Here is a 25,877-nt window from a genome sequence, read left to right on the forward strand (position 1 = left end):
CGACATCAGCCGATCCGACGTAACCACCCCTCTCCCCCCACCATGACTACCCTTTTCAAACGGCTGTAGCACGGAAACGGTACGTTTCCGTGACATGAGTTCCTATTCAGAATATCATGTACTCACTTCCCTCTACATGCCTTAAAAATTTTTAACGGGGACGTCCGAACACAATGTGTAATCAAGTTCTCACTCAAATTATTTCGTCAAATTAGGTAAGTGAACTGGATAGTATGCTGGGAAGTTATAGTCTGTAAAATGAAAAGCAAGCAGACCTTGTGGTCGCATTCTCCGAAGAACACTAAAGCTGCCGTACAGAATGACTAAGAATCAGTTTCGCCTTCAGCAGTTACAGAACAGGGGGAGGAGACTTTTGTAGAATTCGTCCATATGCTTTCTTTCGTTAGCACTATTAGTAACTAATATCTGTAATTGTAGTGTTAACGAACTTTGTGGGAAATAAACACCCCTCTGGACGTGTCTGTGCACTGTGTTGCCAGTGAATCACAAGGTGAGATGTGGAAGTGCATGTATAACTTTATGGGACACCCTGTAGTGGTATTTTGTCACGTAGTGGGTTGGGGGGGGGGGGGGGGGTGGAGACTCGCCTACTCGCTCTTCAGTTCGTAGACCTACAAAGGAGGCAAGTGCGTGACTGCACTCGGCGACCTTCCGTCCCCCACGTGTCAACGCCACACTGCCCTTCCCCTTCTTCCCGTCACACTCCATGAACACAGTTCATCCCTTAATACAGTTCTGCTTCACTTAGATGTTGTCCACACATCTATTATTTGTTCTTAACCTGTTTCATTTCATAATAAACATTAATTTTAAAACCGTCAAAACACTATTTTTAATAATCTGGGATTTTTCCATCACCTGCAACGCGGATACGATTAGTCGTAGACGAAAAAAATTATTAGGACTTTTTTTGTAGAGATTTTAGTGTCGTTTAATTTTGTACTGGGAAACATTTTCGTTACAAGCCGAGGTTCTCGAGGCACGGAGAAAGTCATAAGAAAATTACTTTCAAAAACACACTGACTGCCACGTACACTCCCTACCACACAGGATTTTTAGTAGGTCATTAACGCACTCACCCTACCACTCCACAAAAATTTGAGACTACACGAATCTTTCCCTGTTCGACCTCCTTGACTGGGCTATTAGTAGCACTGCTACTGAATCTCTCGTAACTCTCATCTGTCAATAGCCTTACATGTGCAAATGATTGAGATAACCGCGGTTTCTACATCTACATCTACATGATAACTCTGCAATTCACATTTAAGTGCTCTACCATTCCGCTCCCGAACAGCGCGCGGGAAAAACGAACACCTAAATCCTTCTGTTCGAGCTCTGATTTCTCTTATTTTATTTTGATGATCATTCCTACCTATGTAGCATGGGCTCAACAAAATATTTTCGTCTTTGCTTTAATGACTTCCACCCCAACTTGCTATCATATCTGCCACACTCTCTCCCCTATTACGTGATAATACAAAACGAGCTGCCCTTTTTTGCACCCTTTCGATGTCGTCCGTCAATCCCATCTGGTAAGGATCCCACACCGCGCAGCAATATTCTAACAGAGGACGAACGAGTGTAGTGTAAGCTGTCTCTTTAGTGGACTTGTTGCATCTTCTAAGTGTCCTGCCAATGAAACGCAACCTTTGGCTCGCCTTCCCCACAATATTATCTATGTGGTCTTTCCAACTGAAGTTGTTCGTCATTTTAACACCCCGGTACTTAGTTGAATTGACAGCCTTGACAATTTTACTATTCATCGAGTAATCGAATTCCAATTCTGTACCTTTTATACTGCAGCGCATTTTACAATTTTTAAATTGATCTATGACTAATGTCCTTTTGAAATTGTATCGTTGTGTAAGTACGAGGAGTGAGTGATAAACGAACTATATTACCATAGGTCGTAATAAACTCTTCCCATGCAGAACAGCAGCTTGCTGATCAGTGCTGCTTGTTCCTTGCTGCAGTCTCGTTCAGGTAGAAGCCGCTGAAACTGAGTATCTGCAAAGACATAAACAGTACACAGATTATAAATGAACAAGTTAAAACTCCCACACAAAAAACGAAGACAGAAGACAGCATATGGACATGATTATAATCGGTAGTAAAATGACTTCAGGAAGATAAGCAACGTTTTCGGAAATTAAGGACAAAAACATACTTTGGTCAAATCCGCACAGCATTAAGTTTTCCCTGCCGTATTCTATCGTTCTCAGAAACAGATTAAATTTAAACTGAAAACAAAAAAGTAAAATATGACAATATTCTGCTTCCGATTTGAAATAACAACGACTTGTCTCAAGATGAGATTTTTTCCTGTGTTGTGGTGGTACCTTCCCCTGTGTGCCTGGATCAGTGTCCATCCCTGTTTCCTATTTTGGATACTGTTTTTTACGCAGGTTTAAGAGTATATTGAGGAATTCTGACTTAGTTTTCACACGGGAAATAACCAGAATGTAAATCAATTGTGGTGCCAAAAACTTTTCCATTTTCTATTCTAAGACTGCCGCTCGTAACTCCACAATTTGCTTTCAAGACGAAGTATAGCCAAGTCTCCTTATTAACAATGACACAATAGAAATGCTGATCAAATCCATTACACATCGCACGATGTCTATGAATAACGATGGCTACGGATTAAGAATACATATGTGTCAGCACTGAATTGTGGGCACTTACCTACGTTTTCCGAATGTTTTTCATTCGACAGAGCCTCGTCGCGGCGTTGTTGTAGTGTGTTAGCACATGTGTGGTGTGGGTTGCTGCGTCGAGGCCTTTGCTGCGTCCATTGTCGATATGATAGATGTGTATACTACCGAATTATTAGTTTAATAAGACAAGATTGCAAAATACTAATGCGACTCATTTCCAGAAGAATGGAAAGACTGATAGAAGGCGAGAACGGGAAGATTAGTTTGGGCTCCGGGTAAATGCAAGAATTTTCGCGGCAATATTGATCCTGAGAGTTACCTATGACGACAGACTGAAGAAAGGCAAACCGACATTTATAGCACTTGAAGATTTATAGAAAGCTTTTCATTTGTAGTAGTTTGTACCGAAATCACGCCTTGGATATAAAAGTCGGAGGAAATGAAAGGGGGCAGTAGTTAGGAAGAGCTTGCGAGTGTATATTCTGGAATTATTTTTACAAGGAGCAAAAGGTTATACGCTATGGAACGTGTACGGAAACGAGACGGCAATTATAAGAATCGAAGGGGATGGAAGGGAAGCAGTGGCTGAGAAGAGAATGAGACAAGGGTGTAGACCATCCCCCATGTTGTTCAGTCTCAACACTAAGTTAGCAGTAAAGGAAAACAAACAGAAATTTAGAAAAGGGAGTTCACGGAGAACAAATAAGAACTCTTACGGTTTCCTCATACACTGTTTTCTGTTAGAAACAACAAAAGACCTGTAAGATCAGTTCAGTGAAACAGATAGTCTCTTAAAAAGAGATTATAAGATGAAAATCGACAAAACTATACCAGGGACAATGGAATACGGTCGAATTAAGTCATGTGATGCTGAGGAAATTCGATTAAGAAATGAGACAAGGTGGGCAGTCCATGAAACTTTCCCAGTGTATATCTGATATACACAAATGCGTACCTAGCAACGGCCAGGGGAAGTCAGCTGCCTCCCGTCTCCGACGAAAACAAAAGAACAAACGTTTCCTTGATCATCATCAATTGCTCTGTTAAAAAATAAAAGAAAAAACAGAGGGAAATGTCACAGCCACTTTGAGATTGCCCCGCCACACTGTAAGGTGGTCCCGCGTGCTCTGTTGGCGCCCCGATGGCGGAAATACCAGGACAGGAAGTTCTGGGCCCGCCTTGACGCTGTCCGTTACTATCACGCCGACTCGTGCGGAGTCTGGGCGCCCAACCGGAAACACGGCACGACCCACCATGGACACCGCGAAGGCCGGCTATACGAAGCTCTTACAGCGGGGCAACCTAGGCAGCCTATAAAACATTTTCATTTATACTCAACAAGCACAGCGCCAGCCACAGGAGAGCACGTGCCTCCCCCACCTCCCCCTCCCGCAGCCTAGTTCCTAGACAATTTGTAACCTTCCTCACTACACATTCAAATGCATAATTTCAGTATCAATTGTGAAGGGAGTGAGAAAATACCATCGATACTGGCAATCAGATTAGTAGCAAGTGCACCCAGCATCATTTGTCGTGAAATCTTAAAACTATTTCGCCTCAAACAGTTGTTCTCCTTGCAACTGTAAACTTACACTAATGGCCATTAGAATTGCTACACCGCGAAGATGACGCGCTACAGACGCGAAATTTAACCGACAGCAAGAAGATGCTGTGATATGCAAATGATTAAATTTTCAGAGCATTCACATAAGGTTCGCGCCGGTGGCGACACCGGTGGCGATGAGAAAAGTTTCCAACCGATTTCTCATAAACAAACAGCAGTTGACCACCGTTGCCTGGTGAAACGTTGTTGTGATGCCTCGTGTAAGGAGGAGAAATGCGTACCATCACGTTTCCGACTTTGATAAAGGTCGGATTGTAGCCTATCGCGATTGCGGTTTATCGTATCGCAACATAGCTGCTCGCGTTGGTCGAGATCCAATGACTGTTAGCAGAATATGGAATCGGTGGGTTTCGTGAGGGTAATACGGAACGCCGTGCTCGATCCCAACGGCCTCGTATCACTGGCAGTCGAGATGACAGGCATCTTATCCGCATGGCTGTAACGAATCGTGCAGCCACGTCTCGATCCCTGAGTCAACAGATGGGGACGTTTGCAAGACTAGAACCACCTGCACGAACAGTTCGACGACGTTTGCAGCAGCATGGACTATCAGCTCGGAGACGATGGCTGCAGTTACCCTTGACGCTGCATCACAGACAGGAGCGCCTGTGGTGGTGTACTCAACAACGAACCTGGGTGCATGAATGGCAACACGTCATTTTCTCGAATGAATCCAGGTTCTGTTTACAGCATCATGATGGTCGCATCCGTGTTTGGCGACATCGCGGTAAACACACATTGGAAGCGTGTATTCGTGAGCGGCATACTGGCGTATCACCCGGCGTTATGGTATGGGGTGTCATTGGTTACACGTCTCGGTCACCTCTTGTTCGCATTGACGGCACTTTGAACAGTGGACGCTACATTTCAGATGTGTTACGACCCGTGGCTCTACCCTTCATTCGATCCCTGCGAAACCCTACATTTCAGCAGGATAATGGACGACCGCACGTTGCAGGTCCTGTACAGGCCTTTCCGGACACAGAAAATGTTCGACTGCTGCCCTGGCCAGCACATTCTCCAGATCTCAAACGAATTGAAAACGTCTGGTCAATGGTGGCCGAGAAACTGGCTCGTCACAATACGCCAGTCACTACTCTTGATAAACTGTCGTATCTTGTTGAAGCTGCATGGGCAGCTGTACCTGTACACGCCATCCAAGCTCTGTTTGACTCAATGCCCAGGCGTATCAAGGCTGTTATTACGGCCACAGGTGGCTGTTCTGGGTACTGATTTCTAAGGATCTATGCACCCAAATTGCGTGAAAAGGTAATCACATGTCAGTTCTAGTATAATATATTTGTCCAATGAATACCCGTTTATCATCTGCATTTCATCTTGGTGTAGCAATTTTAAAGGCCAGTAGTGTATCTAGCTCAGTACCACACCTACGCTTACTATCGAAGCTACGATCGTATCGGGTATCAGGCGAAGTTTGTCACCAGATTGAGGATTTCTTGGTAGGGGGGCACACGAATACTGTCCAAGATGAAGGATCGTCGGGAGATGTAGAAGCAAATTCGCATATAATCCGTGAAAGTGTGTTGAGACATTTGCTGTTCATGTTATATATTAGTGACCTCGCAGACAGTACTAATAATAACCTTAGACATGCATGCACATCCGAAGGAACAGACGCTGACGATTGATAGCAGCACTAAATCAGGAAATGTGTTTACAAATTGCGAATACAGGACCATCTCAGCTTTACTATTTACTGGAAGGAAATGATGATTTGTGTCGGACCGGGACTCAACTCATATTTCCCGAATTATGCGAGCGGTCGAGTTAACAACTGCTTCCTGAACTCGCTTACAGGCCTACTCAAACCTCCATACGTCATCATGTGTCCACATCATACACTCGCACAATCGCTGTGATTCTCATTGGAAAACACTTACTTATCATCATGGCCTTTGCCTAGGCATGTAAATACTATTTGCAGTGTCTGTGTTTAAAGGTCTTTCAGACGTGCTTGCATGTTCGAAAAAGCATTGCATCGAACTTTACAGACACTGCACTAATGTGTTTCATGCAAAAGACAAGCTAACTTGACGATAAAATTAAATAAGTCTCTCCCTACGCAGGAATCGCATCATTGTGCGAGCGCTATGTTTTTAAACACTTTATCACACTTGCAGACAGAATTTACTCTATATGTAAACAGACTGGGTACACTGCTACTGTCCTTGGAGGTGAAAAGGAGATTGATGACCTTGGCTGTTTTGTCTCCGTAAACTCAGAGTCAGAATTAGGAGTTGAGAAGACGAGGTTAGACTAACTGCTGCGCGCACGAAAGCACCTCTCCTTGCCGTTGTGTATGAAGTCGTACACAACAATATGGGCACTATACATGTAGAAACTGACATAGACACTATTCTTTAACCATATCCTATTTAAAAACGGAATGTAGTGGAGACTTAGTTGAGTGAAAGAATAAATTCTATTAGTACGTATCTCAGGTCGCTGCACAGTATATGTAGTAGTTGTTCGAGTCATTGATGGGTCCAGAAAATTCTTCGCGATTTTACAAGCAACTGTTTTACAAGCGTCCTCTTTCATAAACAAAGTATGTGATTAGCGTGCCAAATGCTGCCGATAGCAACTGCTGGGGAGCACTGTGGTCGCGTATCACGCGAGGAACACAACGCGTGACATGTAGTATGTTGTTTCAGAACGTGCAGCAACCACGACGGATGCTAAATCTGGCGGGCTTCGCGATGAAAACAAGTGTTAGGACAGCTTAGGAATGACTGAGTTTTCGCCTCAGCCACGAGTAACACTTCACGGGACACCATGTAAGCTCCGAGGATGAAACGGAAGGGACATTTCGACGCTTCAGTTGATACTGTGCAGTCGGAGGTGAAGCAGTATATAGATACCCTCCGCGATGTCGTAGAGGCTGGAGAGCATGTCCGGGTGCCGCAGCAGCGCCTTGTGGGTGAGCAGCACCAGCGGCTTGCGTAGCGGCATGGCGACTTGCCTCCTCAGCACGTGGAACAGGTTGGCCGGCGACGAGCAGCACACCACCTGTCAACACAGCATATCCCACAGACTGTCTCTGTACTGCGAAACAATCACCCTAGGTCATTTCAAAATATTCGCAGTTTCTTCTCTGTGTCCTACAAAATAAACTGCTCAAAAAATGACCTGAATGACTCGCATAATACGGATCTTTTATTTAATTTTTTAGCAGAGATATCTTTATCAATACTCTTTTGATAACACTGTTACACGTTCGGCAAAAGGCAGGTACTGACATACCAATATGATGATTTGAAAGTATAATTAGTATGGGATTTGATATTGGACAGCTTGAATACTGAAGTGGTGCTGTACGTGAAAAAGTGTCTTTAGTCCGATGTCACTATTATTCTGTTCGACTTCGCTTCATTCAAATGTAAGATCTGCAGTTTGAAGAATGGATAGCTGTGTGTCACTATCAGGCCAGTGGAAAAAGGTTTTTGTTCAAATAGTGTAATTATTTTAAGCAGACGGAATGTAACATATTGAAATAAGTGATTGTGGTCGTATTATATCGATACTTGTTTCTTCATCATATCGAAGTTCCTCTCTTGGACATGAATAGACAATGAGTCAAGTGTCTCACTTGCTGAGACGCACAGTTCTGGAAGCGAATGGTACATACCACTGTTTTTTCCCACGTAGTTCTAATCTGCGATCGCCAAGAAAAGATGACTGCCATTTGTAAATTATGTCTCATAGGTACCACGAGGAGAACACAAGAGAGCTGTGCGCTGCCCTTATGAGGGCAATTGGGACAACAGTGTCGTCCCCACTTGATCAGTTAGGCCTTATACATCCACTTTTGACAGCAGCACAAACCTCCCGGCATTGTAGTGTGCAAAGAAATTGAGCAAGAAAACGTTAGGAGAGGAACCCGGATCAATGGCGCTGGTTTTCTTTTCCGACAAGTGCAAGATTTGTCCGACAGCCGATGATCGTCGTAAAAGAGTGTGGAGGCAGCCACTTGCCAATCCAGGGAGGTGGATCAGTCATGCTTTGGACAGGTGTTATGTACGGTCTCGGACGCCTCTCATCGTTGTCTAGGGTAATTTGAGAGCTATGAAGCATCATAACAGCATCCTTGAACCTGTTGTGCAGCCCCATAGTCAACATTTCGGCATTCCATTCGTCTTTCAAGGCGATGATGTACGCGTACGTGTTTGGAACCAACTGAAACTTGTAGTCCATTATCGAGGAAGCGTTCTCAGACAATGGATGACCTTAGCAGTGCCTCCACCGATAAGTGGTACTAACCTGAACAGCAACATCTCGACCGCCTTCTGCAGCCCAGTCAGTGAAGGAAAATTAGAGGAAAAAATCGTGCAGTCGCAAATTTTTGCACAGTGCTAGGAGTCAGTGTCCTGAACAACACTAACCAACCTGACCGGTAGAGTGCAAGCGTTGTGGCGAGGGCTAAGGGGCGTTTAAAGGTCACTTATTTATGTTCTCTCTCGAATGACTCAGATGAAACGTTGGGAGACATCGTTAATGCAAGGAAAAAGTTTCTCGCCTTGGTATTGACGGCAACGACATTTTATTTATATTACGTTGTTTCATGTTATGCAATCATGCATACTAATTTTCCATTTGATCTGCGAAGCTGTTTGTTCACATGACGTTTTAAAGTAGTTATATTGTATAGTATGTCAGCATAAATGTCCAGACACCTAATAGGGGATATTCCACCCTTCGCCAGCACGACAGCCTGAACTCTGCAGGCGACACTTCCAATGAGGAGTCTGAATGTCTTTGAAGCAATGGCAGCCGTTCTTCCTCAATAACCGAAACCAGAGAATGTAGTGATGTTGGACACTTGGGACTGGTGCGAAGTCGACGTTCTAATTCACTCCAAAGGTGTTCCGCTGCGTTTACGTCGGTACTCTAAACAGACCAGTCCATAGCATGAGCGTCATTGTCCACAAACCGTTGCCACACAGATGCTCAAAAATTGTTCAAATGGCTCTGAGCACTATAGGACTTAACATCTGAGGTAATCAGTCCCCTAGAACGTATAACTACTTAAACCTATCTAACCTAAGGACATCACACACATCCATGCTCGAGGTAGGATTCGAACCTGCGACCGTAGAGGTCACGCGGTTCCAGACTCACACAGATGCTGCTTTATGACAGGTTGCATTGTCTTTCTTAAACAATCATCGTCTCTAAACTGCTCCTCCATTGTGCGGAGTACACAATACCGGAAAATGTGTTCACATCCTTCCACATTTAGCGTCTTCTTTGGCGCTCTAAGCAGGAACTCTGTACCCCATTTTGGTTTTTTGCTCGCTACAGGGCCATTGTGTTATATGGACATCTGAAAAGATCTGCAACTCACCAGTGAGCTCCTACACTGATTATATGCGACTTTTTTTACAACCACCCTCTGCAATGGTCGGTAGTCCGTGCCTGACAGTACATGAGGTCTGCCTGGTGTTGATTTACCACTGGTTGTTCCTTCACGTTTCCCCTTCACAGTCAAAAAACGTTTTGCGTCAACTCGGTTCCGAGAGTTACGGAACCTCTACAGAAAATTGGAATAGAGATCAGTATAAACATCATTTCCGCCATTTTTATTGCTCATGAAAACCACACATTGCATGTTGTACCACCATACAGTGAGACCATCAGAGGTGGTGGTCCAGATTGCTGTACACACCGGTACCTCTAATACCCAGTAGCACGTCCTCTTGCATTGATGCATGCCTGTATTCGTCTTGGCATACTATCCACAAGTTCATCAAGACACTGTTGGTCCAGATTGTCCCACTTCTCAACGGCGATTCGGCGTAGATCCCTCAGAGTGGTTGGTGGGTCATGTCGTCCATAAACAACCCTTTTCAATCTGTCCCAGACATGTTCGATAGGGCTCATGTCTGGAGAACATGCTGGCCACTCTAGTCGAGCGATGTCGTCATCCTGAAGGAAGTAATTCACAGGATGTGCACGATGGGGGCGCGAATTGTCATTCATGAAGACGAATGCCTCGCCAATATGCTCCCGATATGGTTGCACTATCGGTCGGAGGATGGCATTCACATATCGTAGAGCCGTTACGGCGCCTTCCATGACCACCAGCGTACGTCGGTCCCACATATGGCCACCCCAAAACATCAGGGAGCCTCCACCTTGCTAAACTCGCTGGACAGTGTGTCTAAGGCTTTCATCTCGACCGGGTTGCATCCAAACACGTCTCCGTCGACTGCCTGGTTGAAGGCACATGCGAAACTCGTCGGTGAAGAGAACGTGATGCCAATTCTGAGCGGTCCATTCGGCATGTTGTTGGGCTCATCTGTAGAGCGCTGCATGATGTCGTGGTTGCAAAGATGGACCTCGCCATGGACGTCGGGAGTGAAGCTGCGCATCATGCAGCGTACTACGCACAGTTTGAGTCGTAACACAACGTCCTTTGGCTGCACGAAAAGCATTACTCAATATGGCGGCGTTGCTGTCAGGGTTCACCCTAGCCATAATCCGTGGGTAGCGGTCATCCAGTGCAGTAGTAGCCCTTGGGTGGCCTGAACGAGGTATGTCATCGACAGTTCCTGTCTCTCTATATCTCCTCCATGTCCGAAGAACATCGCTTTGATTCACTCCGAGACTCCTGGACACTTCCTTTGTTGAGAGCCCTTTCTGGTAAAAAGTAACAATGCGGATGCGATTAAACCGCGGTATTGACCGTCTAGGCATGGTAGGACTACAGACAACACGAGCCGTTTACCTCCTTCCTGGTGGACTGACTGGAGCTGATCGGCTGTCGGACCTCCTCCGTCTGATAGGCGCTGCTCATTCATGATTGTTTACATCTTTGGGCGTGTTTAGTGACATCTGTGAACAGTCAAAGGGACTGTGTCCGTGAAACAATATCCACAGACAACGCCTATCTTCAGGAATTCTGGGAACCGGGGTGATGAAATTTTTTTTTATTTTTTTTATGTGCGTATTTCTCCCAAATGGAGAAACTAGAGCAATATAATACCGTAATCACCTTTGTCTTTGACGATTTATTGACAATGGAAATTCATTGGACGCTTGTGAATGTATGTATGGTCAACTTACTCACTTGCAACAGTTATGAAATGAGTGATCGATTTCAAATGATGCTTCCCGTCCCATATTCGCCTGGTTTGGTATCCTGCGTCCTCTGCTTGCTCCCATAGCTAAAGAAATACCAGCTGGAAAAACTCTATTGTCTATTGACTCAAGTCAACATGGATTTCGAAAACATCATTCTTGTGAAGCACAACTAGCTCTTTACTCGCATGAAGTGTTCAGTGCTATTGACAAGGGATTTCAGATTGATTTCCTATTTCTGGTTTTCTGGAAGGTTTTTGACACTTTACCACACAAGCGGCTTGTAGTGAAATTGTGAGCTTATGGAATATCGTCTCAGTTATATGACTTGATTCCTGATCTCCTGTCAGAGAAATGACGGAAAGTCATAGAGTAATACATCCCGAAGTGATTTCTGGCGTTCTCCAAGGCAGTGTTATAAGTCCTTTGCTGTTCCTTATCGATATAAACGATTTGGGAAACTACCTGAGCAGCCGTCTTAGGTTGTTTGCAGATGACGCTGTCGTTTATCGACGAATAAAGTCATCAGAAGATCAAAACAAATTGCAAAATGATTTAGAAAAGATATCTGTATGGTGCGAAAATTGGCAACTGACCCTAAACTACGAAAAGCGCGAGGTCACCCACACGAGTGCTAAAAGGAATCCGTTAAACTTCGGTCACAAGATAAATCAGTCTAATCTAAAAGCCGTAAATTCAACTAAATACCTAGGAATTACAATTACGAACAACTTAAATTGGAATGAACACATAGAAAATGTTGCGGGGAAAGCTAACCAAAGACTGCGTTTCATTGGCAGGTCACTTAGAAAATGTATCTTGTCTACTAAGAAGACTACCTACACTATGCGTGTCCGTCCTGTTTTAAAATACTGCTGCGCGGTGTGGGATCCTTACCAGGTAGGATTGATGGAGCACATCGAAAGTCCCAAGGAGGGCTGCACGTTTTGTATTATCGCGAAATATGGGAGACAGTGTCACTGAAATTATACAGAATTTGGGGTGGACATAATTAAAACAAAGGCGTTTTTCTTTGCGGCTGTATCTTCTCATGAAATTCCCATCACCAACTTCCTCTTCCGAATGCTAAAACATTTTGTTTACACAGACCAACATAGGGAAAAGCAATCACTATGATAAAATAAGGGAAATCAGAGCTCTTACGGAAAGATACGGTGTTCGTTCTTTCCGTCCGCTATACGAAATTGGAATAATAGAGAATTGTGAAGGTGGTTCGATGACTTGCAGAGTACCCATGTAGATGTAGATGCAGAAAATCAATTATATTCTTTCTATAACGGTCGGTGAATTGTTAAGAATTTCAGTTTCACACTACTTTTGGTCAACATTCAATAAACGTGAATCGGCTATGTACAAAGTTTTCTCATCGGAGCTACTTCAGGTAGAATGTACCATATTCATTCTTCTGATATTCCTATTGTGTCAGGTGTTACAGTTGTGCCAGGTGTTTCGCCAAGTACAATATTTTGCAATTTCTTGATGTTTTCGAAGGTATTTCTTGTTTCCAAACGTCCTTCGCGTGCACGATCTTCAAGGTAAGTGAAACTGCGTATGAATATCGCCAACCATTTCTTAACGGTAAACCTTCAGAAAGGATGAATTTTTTTTTCTTAGCGATAACCTGTCGATTCCTAACCGGAACAATATTCATAAAGGACGTACCAAGGGCCTACTTTAAATAGCCACATGAACAGAACTATTACGCACTTCAAGTTGACTTACACTATTATGCAATAAATACCAACACGAGAAAAAGAAAGTTTCATTGATCTCAATCCATTTCTGTTCCGCACCGAAGAAATATTGGATCTGCCGATACTACTCGTCTTCTTTGATCCATCAATTCATCAAAATGGTGAACATAAAACACCAACCGAAATCTAATTTGCGTAAAATATCCTTTTGTGTTTTACGCCAACTGACAAGCAAGCTAACCTAGACCTCTTACTATCGCAAAGATTAATACGTCACAACAGGTAATATTTTTCATTCACATTTGTTGTCTTCCTCAAGGCGCAATCAAATAATTACCTCTGGCTGCGCTACATATAGGACTGACATCACAAACTTAGTTTCGAAAAATTAATATAGAAGAAAAACAAATAACGTTGGTGTTCTTTCCTGTCTTCATTGAGTGCGTCTGATGGCGCACGCCGCAACATATGAATGGGTTGGTGCATAAGTTCATAGCTTATTCCGTACGTTTTTTTTAAAAATTCTTTATTCAATTATTGTATTATACATAATAACCCACTAACTAACTACATTAGTGGGTCCTAATAATGATACAAGGAATTGCAGCTTTTTTATTCTACACTACACTACGCTACACTACAGGTGATTTTATTATTATTATTACTATAACCTTACCGCTATGGGGTTCTAATCTACTTAATCTAAGGACTTAATACTACGTGCAGCGTTACAGGTGTGCCAGTGCTACTATAAACCTAGTATATGTTGACCAGGCCCACCGAGCTAACCCCAGTGGGCCTGCCCCTGGCACTGGGTTGGCCCTCAAGTTGGTTTCGCTGCAGTCTATTCCGTACGTTTAATGGATACAGCAGATACACATACTTAATCTAAGGACTTAATGCTACCTGCAGCGTTACAGGTGTGCCAGTGCTACTATAAATCTAGTATATGTTGGCCAGGCCCACCGAGCTAACCCCAGTGGGCCTGCCCCTGGCACTGGGTTGGCCCTCAAGTTGGTTTCGCTGCAGTCTATTCCGTACGTTTAATGGATACAGCAGATACACATACTTAATCTAAGGACTTAATGCTACCTGCAGCGTTACAGGTGTGCCAGTGCTACTATAAATCTAGTATATGTTGGCCAGGCCCACCGAGCTAACCCCAGTGGGCCTGCCCCTGGCACTGGGTTGGCCCTCAAGTTGGTTTCGCTGCAGTCTATTCCGTACGTTTAATGGATACAGCAGATACACATACTTAATCTAAGGACTTAATGCTACCTGCAGCGTTACAGGTGTGCCAGTGCTACTATAAACCTAGTATATGTTGGCCAGGCCCACCGAGCTAACCCCAGTGGGCCTGCCCCTGGCACTGGGTTGGCCCTCAAGTTGGTTTCGCTGCAGTCTATTCCGTACGTTTAATGGATACAGCAGATACACATACTTAATCTAAGGACTTAATGCTACCTGCAGCGTTACAGGTGTGCCAGTGCTACTATAAATCTAGTATATGTTGGCCAGGCCCACCGAGCTAACCCCAGTGGGCCTGCCCCTGGCACTGGGTTGGCCCTCAAGTTGGTTTCGCTGCAGTCTATTCCGTACGTTTAATGGATACAGCAGATACACATACTTAATCTAAGGACTTAATGCTACCTGCAGCGTTACAGGTGTGCCAGTGCTACTATAAATCTAGTATATGTTGGCCAGGCCCACCGAGCTAACCCCAGTGGGCCTGCCCCTGGCACTGGGTTGGCCCTCAAGTTGGTTTCGCTGCAGTCTATTCCGTACGTTTAATGGATACAGCAGATACACATACTTAATCTAAGGCCTTAATGCTACCTGCAGCGTTACAGGTGTGCCAGTGCTACTATAAATCTAGTATATGTTGGCCAGGCCCACCGAGCTAACCCCAGTGGGCCTGCCCCTGGCACTGGGTTGGCCCTCAAGTTCGTTTCGCTGCAGTCTATTCCGTACGTTTAATGGATACAGCAGATATACATACTTAATCTAAGGACTTAATGCTACCTGCAGCGTTACAGGTGTGCCAGTGCTACTATAAACCTAGTATATGTTGGCCAGGCCCACCGAGCTAACCCCAGTGGGCCTGCCCCTGGCACTGGGTTGGCCCTCAAGTTGGTATCGCTGCAGTCTATTCCGTACGTTTAATGGATACAGCAGATACACATACTTAATCTAAGGACTTAATGCTACCTGCAGCGTTACAGGTGTGCCAGTGCTACTATAAATCTAGTATATGTTGGCCAGGCCCACCGAGCTAACCCCAGTGGGCCTGCCCCTGGCACTGGGTTGGCCCTCAAGTTGGTTTCGCTGCAGTCTATTCCGTACGTTTAATGGATACAGCAGATACACATACTTAATCTAAGGACTTAATGCTACCTGCAGCGTTACAGGTGTGCCAGTGCTACTATAAATCTAGTATATGTTGGCCAGGCCCACCGAGCTAACCCCAGTGGGCCTGCCCCTGGCACTGGGTTGGCCCTCAAGTTGGTTTCGCTGCAGTCTATTCCGTACGTTTAATGGATACAGCAGATACACATACTTAATCTAAGGACTTAATGCTACCTGCAGCGTTACAGGTGTGCCAGTGCTACTATAAATCTAGTGTATGTTGGCCAGGCCCACCGAGCTAACCCCAGTGGGCCTGCCCCTGGCACTGGGTTGGCCCTCAAGTTGGTTTCGCTGCAGTCTATTCCGTACGTTTAATGGATACAGCAGATACACATACTTAATCTAAGGACTTAATGCTACCTGCAGCGTTACAGGTGTGCCAGTGCTACTATAAACCTAGTATATGTTGGCCAGGCCCACCGAGCTAACCCCAGTGGGCCTGCCCCTGGCACTGGGTTGGCCCTCAAGTTGGTTTCGCTGCAGTCTATTCCGTACGTTTAATGGATACAGCAGATACACATACTTAATCTAAGGACTTAATGCTACCTGCAGCGTTACAGGTGTGCCAGTGCTACTATAAATCTAGTATATGTTGGCCAGGCCCACCGAGCTAACCCCAGTGGGCCTGCCCCTGGCACTGGGTTGGCCCTCAAGTTGGTTTCGCTGCAGTCTATTCCGTACGTTTAATGGATACAGCAGATACACATACTTAATCTAAGGACTTAATGCTACCTGCAGCGTTACAGGTGTGCCAGTGCTACTATAAATCTAGTATATGTTGGCCAGGCCCACCGAGCTAACCCCAGTGGGCCTGCCCCTGGCACTGGGTTGGCCCTCAAGTTGGTTTCGCTGCAGTCTATTCCGTACGTTTAATGGATACAGCAGATACACATACTTAATCTAAGGACTTAATGCTACCTGCAGCGTTACAGGTGTGCCAGTGCTACTATAAATCTAGTATATGTTGGCCAGGCCCACCGAGCTAACCCCAGTGGGCCTGCCCCTGGCACTGGGTTGGCCCTCAAGTTGGTTTCGCTGCAGTCTATTCCGTACGTTTAATGGATACAGCAGATACACATACTTAATCTAAGGACTTAATGCTACCTGCAGCGTTACAGGTGTGCCAGTGCTACTATAAACCTAGTATATGTTGGCCAGGCCCACCGAGCTAACCCCAGTGGGCCTGCCCCTGGCACTGGGTTGGCCCTCAAGTTGGTTTCGCTGCAGTCTATTCCGTACGTTTAATGGATACAGCAGATACACATACTTAATCTAAGGACTTAATGCTACCTGCAGCGTTACAGGTATGCCAGTGCTACTATAAATCTAGTATATGTTGGCCAGGCCCACCGAGCTAACCCCAGTGGGCCTGCCCCTGGCACTGGGTTGGCCCTCAAGTTGGTTTCGCTGCAGTCTATTCCGTACGTTTAATGGATACAGCAGATACACATACTTAATCTAAGGACTTAATGCTACCTGCAGCGTTACAGGTGTGCCAGTGCTACTATAAATCTAGTATATGTTGGCCAGGCCCACCGAGCTAACCCCAGTGGGCCTGCCCCTGGCACTGGGTTGGCCCTCAAGTTGGTTTCGCTGCAGTCTATTCCGTACGTTTAATGGATACAGCAGATACACATACTTAATCTAAGGACTTAATGCTACCTGCAGCGTTACAGGTGTGCCAGTGCTACTATAAACCTAGTATATGTTGGCCAGGCCCACCGAGCTAACCCCAGTGGGCCTGCCCCTGGCACTGGGTTGGCCCTCAAGTTGGTTTCGCTGCAGTCTATTCCGTACGTTTAATGGATACAGCAGATACACATACTTAATCTAAGGACTTAATGCTACCTGCAGCGTTACAGGTGTGCCAGTGCTACTATAAATCTAGTATATGTTGGCCAGGCCCACCGAGCTAACCCCAGTGGGCCTGCCCCTGGCACTGGGTTGGCCCTCAAGTTGGTTTCGCTGCAGTCTATTCCGTACGTTTAATGGATACAGCAGATACACATACTTAATCTAAGGACTTAATGCTACCTGCAGCGTTACAGGTGTGCCAGTGCTACTATAAATCTAGTATATGTTGGCCAGGCCCACCGAGCTAACCCCAGTGGGCCTGCCCCTGGCACTGGGTTGGCCCTCAAGTTGGTTTTGCTGCAGTCTATTCCGTACGTTTAATGGATACAGCAGATACACATACTTAATCTAAGGCCTTAATGCTACCTGCAGCGTTACAGGTGTGCCAGTGCTACTATAAATCTAGTATATGTTGGCCAGGCCCACCGAGCTAACCCCAGTGGGCCTGCCCCTGGCACTGGGTTGGCCCTCAAGTTGGTTTCGCTGCAGTCTATTCCGTACGTTTAATGGATACAGCAGATACACATACTTAATCTAAGGACTTAATGCTACCTGCAGCGTTACAGGTGTGCCAGTGCTACTATAAACCTAGTATATGTTGGCCAGGCCCACCGAGCTAACACCAGTGGGCCTGCCCCTGGCACTGGGTTGGCCCTCAAGTTGGTTTCGCTGCAGTCTATTCCGTACGTTTAATGGATACAGCAGATACACATACTTAATCTAAGGACTTAATGCTACCTGCAGCGTTACAGGTGTGCCAGTGCTACTATAAATCTAGTATATGTTGGCCAGGCCCACCGAGCTAACACCAGTGGGCCTGCCCCTGGCACTGGGTTGGCCCTCAAGTTGGTTTCGCTGCAGTCTATTCCGTACGTTTAATGGATACAGCAGATACACATACTTAATCTAAGGACTTAATGCTACCTGCAGCGTTACAGGTGTGCCAGTGCTACTATAAATCTAGTATATGTTGGCCAGGCCCACCGAGCTAACCCCAGTGGGCCTGCCCCTGGCACTGGGTTGGCCCTCAAGTTGGTTTCGCTGCAGTCTATTCCGTACGTTTAATGGATACAGCAGATACACATACTTAATCTAAGGCCTTAATGCTACCTGCAGCGTTACAGGTGTGCCAGTGCTACTATAAATCTAGTATATGTTGGCCAGGCCCACCGAGCTAACCCCAGTGGGCCTGCCCCTGGCACTGGGTTGGCCCTCAAGTTGGTTTCGCTGCAGTCTATTCCGTACGTTTAATGGATACAGCAGATACACATACTTAATCTAAGGCCTTAATGCTACCTGCAGCGTTACAGGTGTGCCAGTGCTACTATAAATCTAGTATATGTTGGCCAGGCCCACCGAGCTAACCCCAGTGGGCCTGCCCCTGGCACTGGGTTGGCCCTCAAGTTGGTTTCGCTGCAGTCTATTCCGTACGTTTAATGGATACAGCAGATACACATACTTAATCTAAGGCCTTAATGCTACCTGCAGCGTTACAGGTGTGCCAGTGCTACTATAAATCTAGTATATGTTGGCCAGGCCCACCGAGCTAACCCCAGTGGGCCTGCCCCTGGCACTGGGTTGGCCCTCAAGTTGGTTTCGCTGCAGTCTATTCCGTACGTTTAATGGATACAGCAGATACACATACTTAATCTAAGGCCTTAATGCTACCTGCAGCGTTACAGGTGTGCCAGTGCTACTATAAATCTAGTATATGTTGGCCAGGCCCACCGAGCTAACCCCAGTGGGCCTGCCCCTGGCACTGGGTTGGCCCTCAAGTTGGTTTCGCTGCAGTCTATTCCGTACGTTTAATGGATACAGCAGATACACATACTTAATCTAAGGCCTTAATGCTACCTGCAGCGTTACAGGTGTGCCAGTGCTACTATAAATCTAGTATATGTTGGCCAGGCCCACCGAGCTAACCCCAGTGGGCCTGCCCCTGGCACTGGGTTGGCCCTCAAGTTGGTTTCGCTGCAGTCTATTCCGTACGTTTAATGGATACAGCAGATACACATACTTAATCTAAGGCCTTAATGCTACCTGCAGCGTTACAGGTGTGCCAGTGCTACTATAAATCTAGTATATGTTGGCCAGGCCCACCGAGCTAACCCCAGTGGGCCTGCCCCTGGCACTGGGTTGGCCCTCAAGTTGGTTTCGCTGCAGTCTATTCCGTACGTTTAATGGATACAGCAGATACACATACTTAATCTAAGGCCTTAATGCTACCTGCAGCGTTACAGGTGTGCCAGTGCTACTATAAATCTAGTATATGTTGGCCAGGCCCACCGAGCTAACCCCAGTGGGCCTGCCCCTGGCACTGGGTTGGCCCTCAAGTTGGTTTCGCTGCAGTCTATTCCGTACGTTTAATGGATACAGCAGATACACATACTTAATCTAAGGCCTTAATGCTACCTGCAGCGTTACAGGTGTGCCAGTGCTACTATAAATCTAGTATATGTTGGCCAGGCCCACCGAGCTAACCCCAGTGGGCCTGCCCCTGGCACTGGGTTGGCCCTCAAGTTGGTTTCGCTGCAGTCTATTCCGTACGTTTAATGGATACAGCAGATACACATACTTAATCTAAGGACTTAATGCTACCTGCAGCGTTACAGGTGTGCCAGTGCTACTATAAACCTAGTATATGTTGGCCAGGCCCACCGAGCTAACCCCAGTGGGCCTGCCCCTGGCACTGGGTTGGCCCTCAAGTTGGTTTCGCTGCAGTCTATTCCGTACGTTTAATGGATACAGCAGATACACATACTTAATCTAAGGCCTTAATGCTACCTGCAGCGTTACAGGTGTGCCAGTGCTACTATAAATCTAGTATATGTTGGCCAGGCCCACCGAGCTAACCCCAGTGGGCCTGCCCCTGGCACTGGGTTGGCCCTCAAGTTCGTTTCGCTGCAGTCTATTCCGTACGTTTAATGGATACAGCAGATACACATACTTAATCTAAGGACTTAATGCTACCTGCAGCGTTACAGGTGTGCCAGTGCTACTATAAACCTAGTATATGTTGGCCAGGCCCACCGAGCTAACCCCAGTGGGCCTGCCCCTGGCACTGGGTTGGCCCTCAAGTTGGTATCGCTGCAGTCTATTCCGTACGTTTAATGGATACAGCAGATACACATACTTAATCTAAGGACTTAATGCTACCTGCAGCGTTACAGGTGTGCCAGTGCTACTATAAACCTAGTATATGTTGGCCAGGCCCACCGAGCTAACCCCAGTGGGCCTGCCCCTGGCACTGGGTTGGCCCTCAAGTTGGTTTCGCTGCAGTCTATTCCGTACGTTTAATGGATACAGCAGATACACATACTTAATCTAAGGACTTAATGCTACCTGCAGCGTTACAGGTGTGCCAGTGCTACTATAAATCTAGTATATGTTGGCCAGGCCCACCGAGCTAACCCCAGTGGGCCTGCCCCTGGCACTGGGTTGGCCCTCAAGTTGGTTTCGCTGCAGTCTATTCCGTACGTTTAATGGATACAGCAGATACACATACTTAATCTAAGGACTTAATGCTACCTGCAGCGTTACAGGTGTGCCAGTGCTACTATAAATCTAGTGTATGTTGGCCAGGCCCACCGAGCTAACCCCAGTGGGCCTGCCCCTGGCACTGGGTTGGCCCTCAAGTTGGTTTCGCTGCAGTCTATTCCGTACGTTTAATGGATACAGCAGATACACATACTTAATCTAAGGACTTAATGCTACCTGCAGCGTTACAGGTGTGCCAGTGCTACTATAAACCTAGTATATGTTGGCCAGGCCCACCGAGCTAACCCCAGTGGGCCTGCCCCTGGCACTGGGTTGGCCCTCAAGTTGGTTTCGCTGCAGTCTATTCCGTACGTTTAATGGATACAGCAGATACACATACTTAATCTAAGGACTTAATGCTACCTGCAGCGTTACAGGTGTGCCAGTGCTACTATAAATCTAGTATATGTTGGCCAGGCCCACCGAGCTAACCCCAGTGGGCCTGCCCCTGGCACTGGGTTGGCCCTCAAGTTGGTTTCGCTGCAGTCTATTCCGTACGTTTAATGGATACAGCAGATACACATACTTAATCTAAGGACTTAATGCTACCTGCAGCGTTACAGGTGTGCCAGTGCTACTATAAATCTAGTATATGTTGGCCAGGCCCACCGAGCTAACCCCAGTGGGCCTGCCCCTGGCACTGGGTTGGCCCTCAAGTTGGTTTCGCTGCAGTCTATTCCGTACGTTTAATGGATACAGCAGATACACATACTTAATCTAAGGACTTAATGCTACCTGCAGCGTTACAGGTGTGCCAGTGCTACTATAAATCTAGTATATGTTGGCCAGGCCCACCGAGCTAACCCCAGTGGGCCTGCCCCTGGCACTGGGTTGGCCCTCAAGTTGGTTTCGCTGCAGTCTATTCCGTACGTTTAATGGATACAGCAGATACACATACTTAATCTAAGGACTTAATGCTACCTGCAGCGTTACAGGTGTGCCAGTGCTACTATAAACCTAGTATATGTTGGCCAGGCCCACCGAGCTAACCCCAGTGGGCCTGCCCCTGGCACTGGGTTGGCCCTCAAGTTGGTTTCGCTGCAGTCTATTCCGTACGTTTAATGGATACAGCAGATACACATACTTAATCTAAGGACTTAATGCTACCTGCAGCGTTACAGGTATGCCAGTGCTACTATAAATCTAGTATATGTTGGCCAGGCCCACCGAGCTAACCCCAGTGGGCCTGCCCCTGGCACTGGGTTGGCCCTCAAGTTGGTTTCGCTGCAGTCTATTCCGTACGTTTAATGGATACAGCAGATACACATACTTAATCTAAGGACTTAATGCTACCTGCAGCGTTACAGGTGTGCCAGTGCTACTATAAATCTAGTATATGTTGGCCAGGCCCACCGAGCTAACCCCAGTGGGCCTGCCCCTGGCACTGGGTTGGCCCTCAAGTTGGTTTCGCTGCAGTCTATTCCGTACGTTTAATGGATACAGCAGATACACATACTTAATCTAAGGACTTAATGCTACCTGCAGCGTTACAGGTGTGCCAGTGCTACTATAAACCTAGTATATGTTGGCCAGGCCCACCGAGCTAACCCCAGTGGGCCTGCCCCTGGCACTGGGTTGGCCCTCAAGTTGGTTTCGCTGCAGTCTATTCCGTACGTTTAATGGATACAGCAGATACACATACTTAATCTAAGGACTTAATGCTACCTGCAGTGTTACAGGTGTGCCAGTGCTACTATAAATCTAGTATATGTTGGCCAGGCCCACCGAGCTAACCCCAGTGGGCCTGCCCCTGGCACTGGGTTGGCCCTCAAGTTCGTTTCGCTGCAGTCTATTCCGTACGTTTAATGGATACAGCAGATACACATACTTAATCTAAGGACTTAATGCTACCTGCAGCGTTACAGGTGTGCCAGTGCTACTATAAATCTAGTATATGTTGGCCAGGCCCACCGAGCTAACCCCAGTGGGCCTGCCCCTGGCACTGGGTTGGCCCTCAAGTTGGTTTCGCTGCAGTCTATTCCGTACGTTTAATGGATACAGCAGATACACATACTTAATCTAAGGCCTTAATGCTACCTGCAGCGTTACAGGTGTGCCAGTGCTACTATAAATCTAGTATATGTTGGCCAGGCCCACCGAGCTAACCCCAGTGGGCCTGCCCCTGGCACTGGGTTGGCCCTCAAGTTGGTTTCGCTGCAGTCTATTCCGTACGTTTAATGGATACAGCAGATACACATACTTAATCTAAGGACTTAATGCTACCTGCAGCGTTACAGGTGTGCCAGTGCTACTATAAACCTAGTATATGTTGGCCAGGCCCACCGAGCTAACACCAGTGGGCCTGCCCCTGGCACTGGGTTGGCCCTCAAGTTGGTTTCGCTGCAGTCTATTCCGTACGTTTAATGGATACAGCAGATACACATACTTAATCTAAGGACTTAATGCTACCTGCAGCGTTACAGGTGTGCCAGTGCTACTATAAATCTAGTATATGTTGGCCAGGCCCACCGAGCTAACACCAGTGGGCCTGCCCCTGGCACTGGGTTGGCCCTCAAGTTGGTTTCGCTGCAGTCTATTCCGTACGTTTAATGGATACAGCAGATACACATACTTAATCTAAGGACTTAATGCTACCTGCAGCGTTACAGGTGTGCCAGTGCTACTATAAATCTAGTATATGTTGGCCAGGCCCACCGAGCTAACCCCAGTGGGCCTGCCCCTGGCACTGGGTTGGCCCTCAAGTTGGTTTCGCTGCAGTCTATTCCGTACGTTTAATGGATACAGCAGATACACATACTTAATCTAAGGCCTTAATGCTACCTGCAGCGTTACAGGTGTGCCAGTGCTACTATAAATCTAGTATATGTTGGCCAGGCCCACCGAGCTAACCCCAGTGGGCCTGCCCCTGGCACTGGGTTGGCCCTCAAGTTGGTTTCGCTGCAGTCTATTCCGTACGTTTAATGGATACAGCAGATACACATACTTAATCTAAGGCCTTAATGCTACCTGCAGCGTTACAGGTGTGCCAGTGCTACTATAAATCTAGTATATGTTGGCCAGGCCCACCGAGCTAACCCCAGTGGGCCTGCCCCTGGCACTGGGTTGGCCCTCAAGTTGGTTTCGCTGCAGTCTATTCCGTACGTTTAATGGATACAGCAGATACACATACTTAATCTAAGGCCTTAATGCTACCTGCAGCGTTACAGGTGTGCCAGTGCTACTATAAATCTAGTATATGTTGGCCAGGCCCACCGAGCTAACCCCAGTGGGCCTGCCCCTGGCACTGGGTTGGCCCTCAAGTTGGTTTCGCTGCAGTCTATTCCGTACGTTTAATGGATACAGCAGATACACATACTTAATCTAAGGCCTTAATGCTACCTGCAGCGTTACAGGTGTGCCAGTGCTACTATAAATCTAGTATATGTTGGCCAGGCCCACCGAGCTAACCCCAGTGGGCCTGCCCCTGGCACTGGGTTGGCCCTCAAGTTGGTTTCGCTGCAGTCTATTCCGTACGTTTAATGGATACAGCAGATACACATACTTAATCTAAGGCCTTAATGCTACCTGCAGCGTTACAGGTGTGCCAGTGCTACTATAAATCTAGTATATGTTGGCCAGGCCCACCGAGCTAACCCCAGTGGGCCTGCCCCTGGCACTGGGTTGGCCCTCAAGTTGGTTTCGCTGCAGTCTATTCCGTACGTTTAATGGATACAGCAGATACACATACTTAATCTAAGGCCTTAATGCTACCTGCAGCGTTACAGGTGTGCCAGTGCTACTATAAATCTAGTATATGTTGGCCAGGCCCACCGAGCTAACCCCAGTGGGCCTGCCCCTGGCACTGGGTTGGCCCTCAAGTTGGTTTCGCTGCAGTCTATTCCGTACGTTTAATGGATACAGCAGATACACATACTTAATCTAAGGCCTTAATGCTACCTGCAGCGTTACAGGTGTGCCAGTGCTACTATAAATCTAGTATATGTTGGCCAGGCCCACCGAGCTAACCCCAGTGGGCCTGCCCCTGGCACTGGGTTGGCCCTCAAGTTGGTTTCGCTGCAGTCTATTCCGTACGTTTAATGGATACAGCAGATACACATACTTAATCTAAGGACTTAATGCTACCTGCAGCGTTACAGGTGTGCCAGTGCTACTATAAACCTAGTATATGTTGGCCAGGCCCACCGAGCTAACCCCAGTGGGCCTGCCCCTGGCACTGGGTTGGCCCTCAAGTTGGTTTCGCTGCAGTCTATTCCGTACGTTTAATGGATACAGCAGATACACATACTTAATCTAAGGCCTTAATGCTACCTGCAGCGTTACAGGTGTGCCAGTGCTACTATAAATCTAGTATATGTTGGCCAGGCCCACCGAGCTAACCCCAGTGGGCCTGCCCCTGGCACTGGGTTGGCCCTCAAGTTGGTTTCGCTGCAGTCTATTCCGTACGTTTAATGGATACAGCAGATACACATACTTAATCTAAGGCCTTAATGCTACCTGCAGCGTTACAGGTGTGCCAGTGCTACTATAAATCTAGTATATGTTGGCCAGGCCCACCGAGCTAACCCCAGTGGGCCTGCCCCTGGCACTGGGTTGGCCCTCAAGTTCGTTTCGCTGCAGTCTATTCCGTACGTTTAATGGATACAGCAGATACACATACTTAATCTAAGGCCTTAATGCTACCTGCAGCGTTACAGGTGTGCCAGTGCTACTATAAATCTAGTATATGTTGGCCAGGCCCACCGAGCTAACCCCAGTGGGCCTGCCCCTGGCACTGGGTTGGCCCTCAAGTTGGTTTCGCTGCAGTCTATTCCGTACGTTTAATGGATACAGCAGATACACATACTTAATCTAAGGACTTAATGCTACCTGCAGCGTTACAGGTGTGCCAGTGCTACTATAAACCTAGTATATGTTGGCCAGGCCCACCGAGCTAACCCCAGTGGGCCTGCCCCTGGCACTGGGTTGGCCCTCAAGTTGGTTTCGCTGCAGTCTATTCCG

At 46.8% G+C, this 25,877-nt stretch overlaps 1 protein-coding gene across 1 annotated transcript in view; it reads right to left on the bottom strand.

Moving 5' to 3' along the window:
- Window positions 1-25,877, bottom strand: part of LOC126344642 (2-oxoglutarate dehydrogenase complex component E1-like) — a 161,685-nt gene that overhangs the window by 11,255 nt on the left and 124,553 nt on the right. Inside the window, exons 13-14 of the mRNA XM_050002040.1 lie at window positions 7,188-7,335; window positions 1,926-2,031 (exon numbers count right to left, since the gene is read on the bottom strand). Of these exons, the coding sequence (XP_049857997.1) occupies window positions 1,926-2,031; window positions 7,188-7,335 (254 nt within the window). The remainder of the gene's footprint in view (window positions 1-1,925; window positions 2,032-7,187; window positions 7,336-25,877) is intronic.

This window comes from Schistocerca gregaria, chromosome 1, assembly GCF_023897955.1.
Source record: "Schistocerca gregaria isolate iqSchGreg1 chromosome 1, iqSchGreg1.2, whole genome shotgun sequence".
Lineage (NCBI taxonomy): Eukaryota > Metazoa > Arthropoda > Insecta > Orthoptera > Acrididae > Schistocerca > Schistocerca gregaria.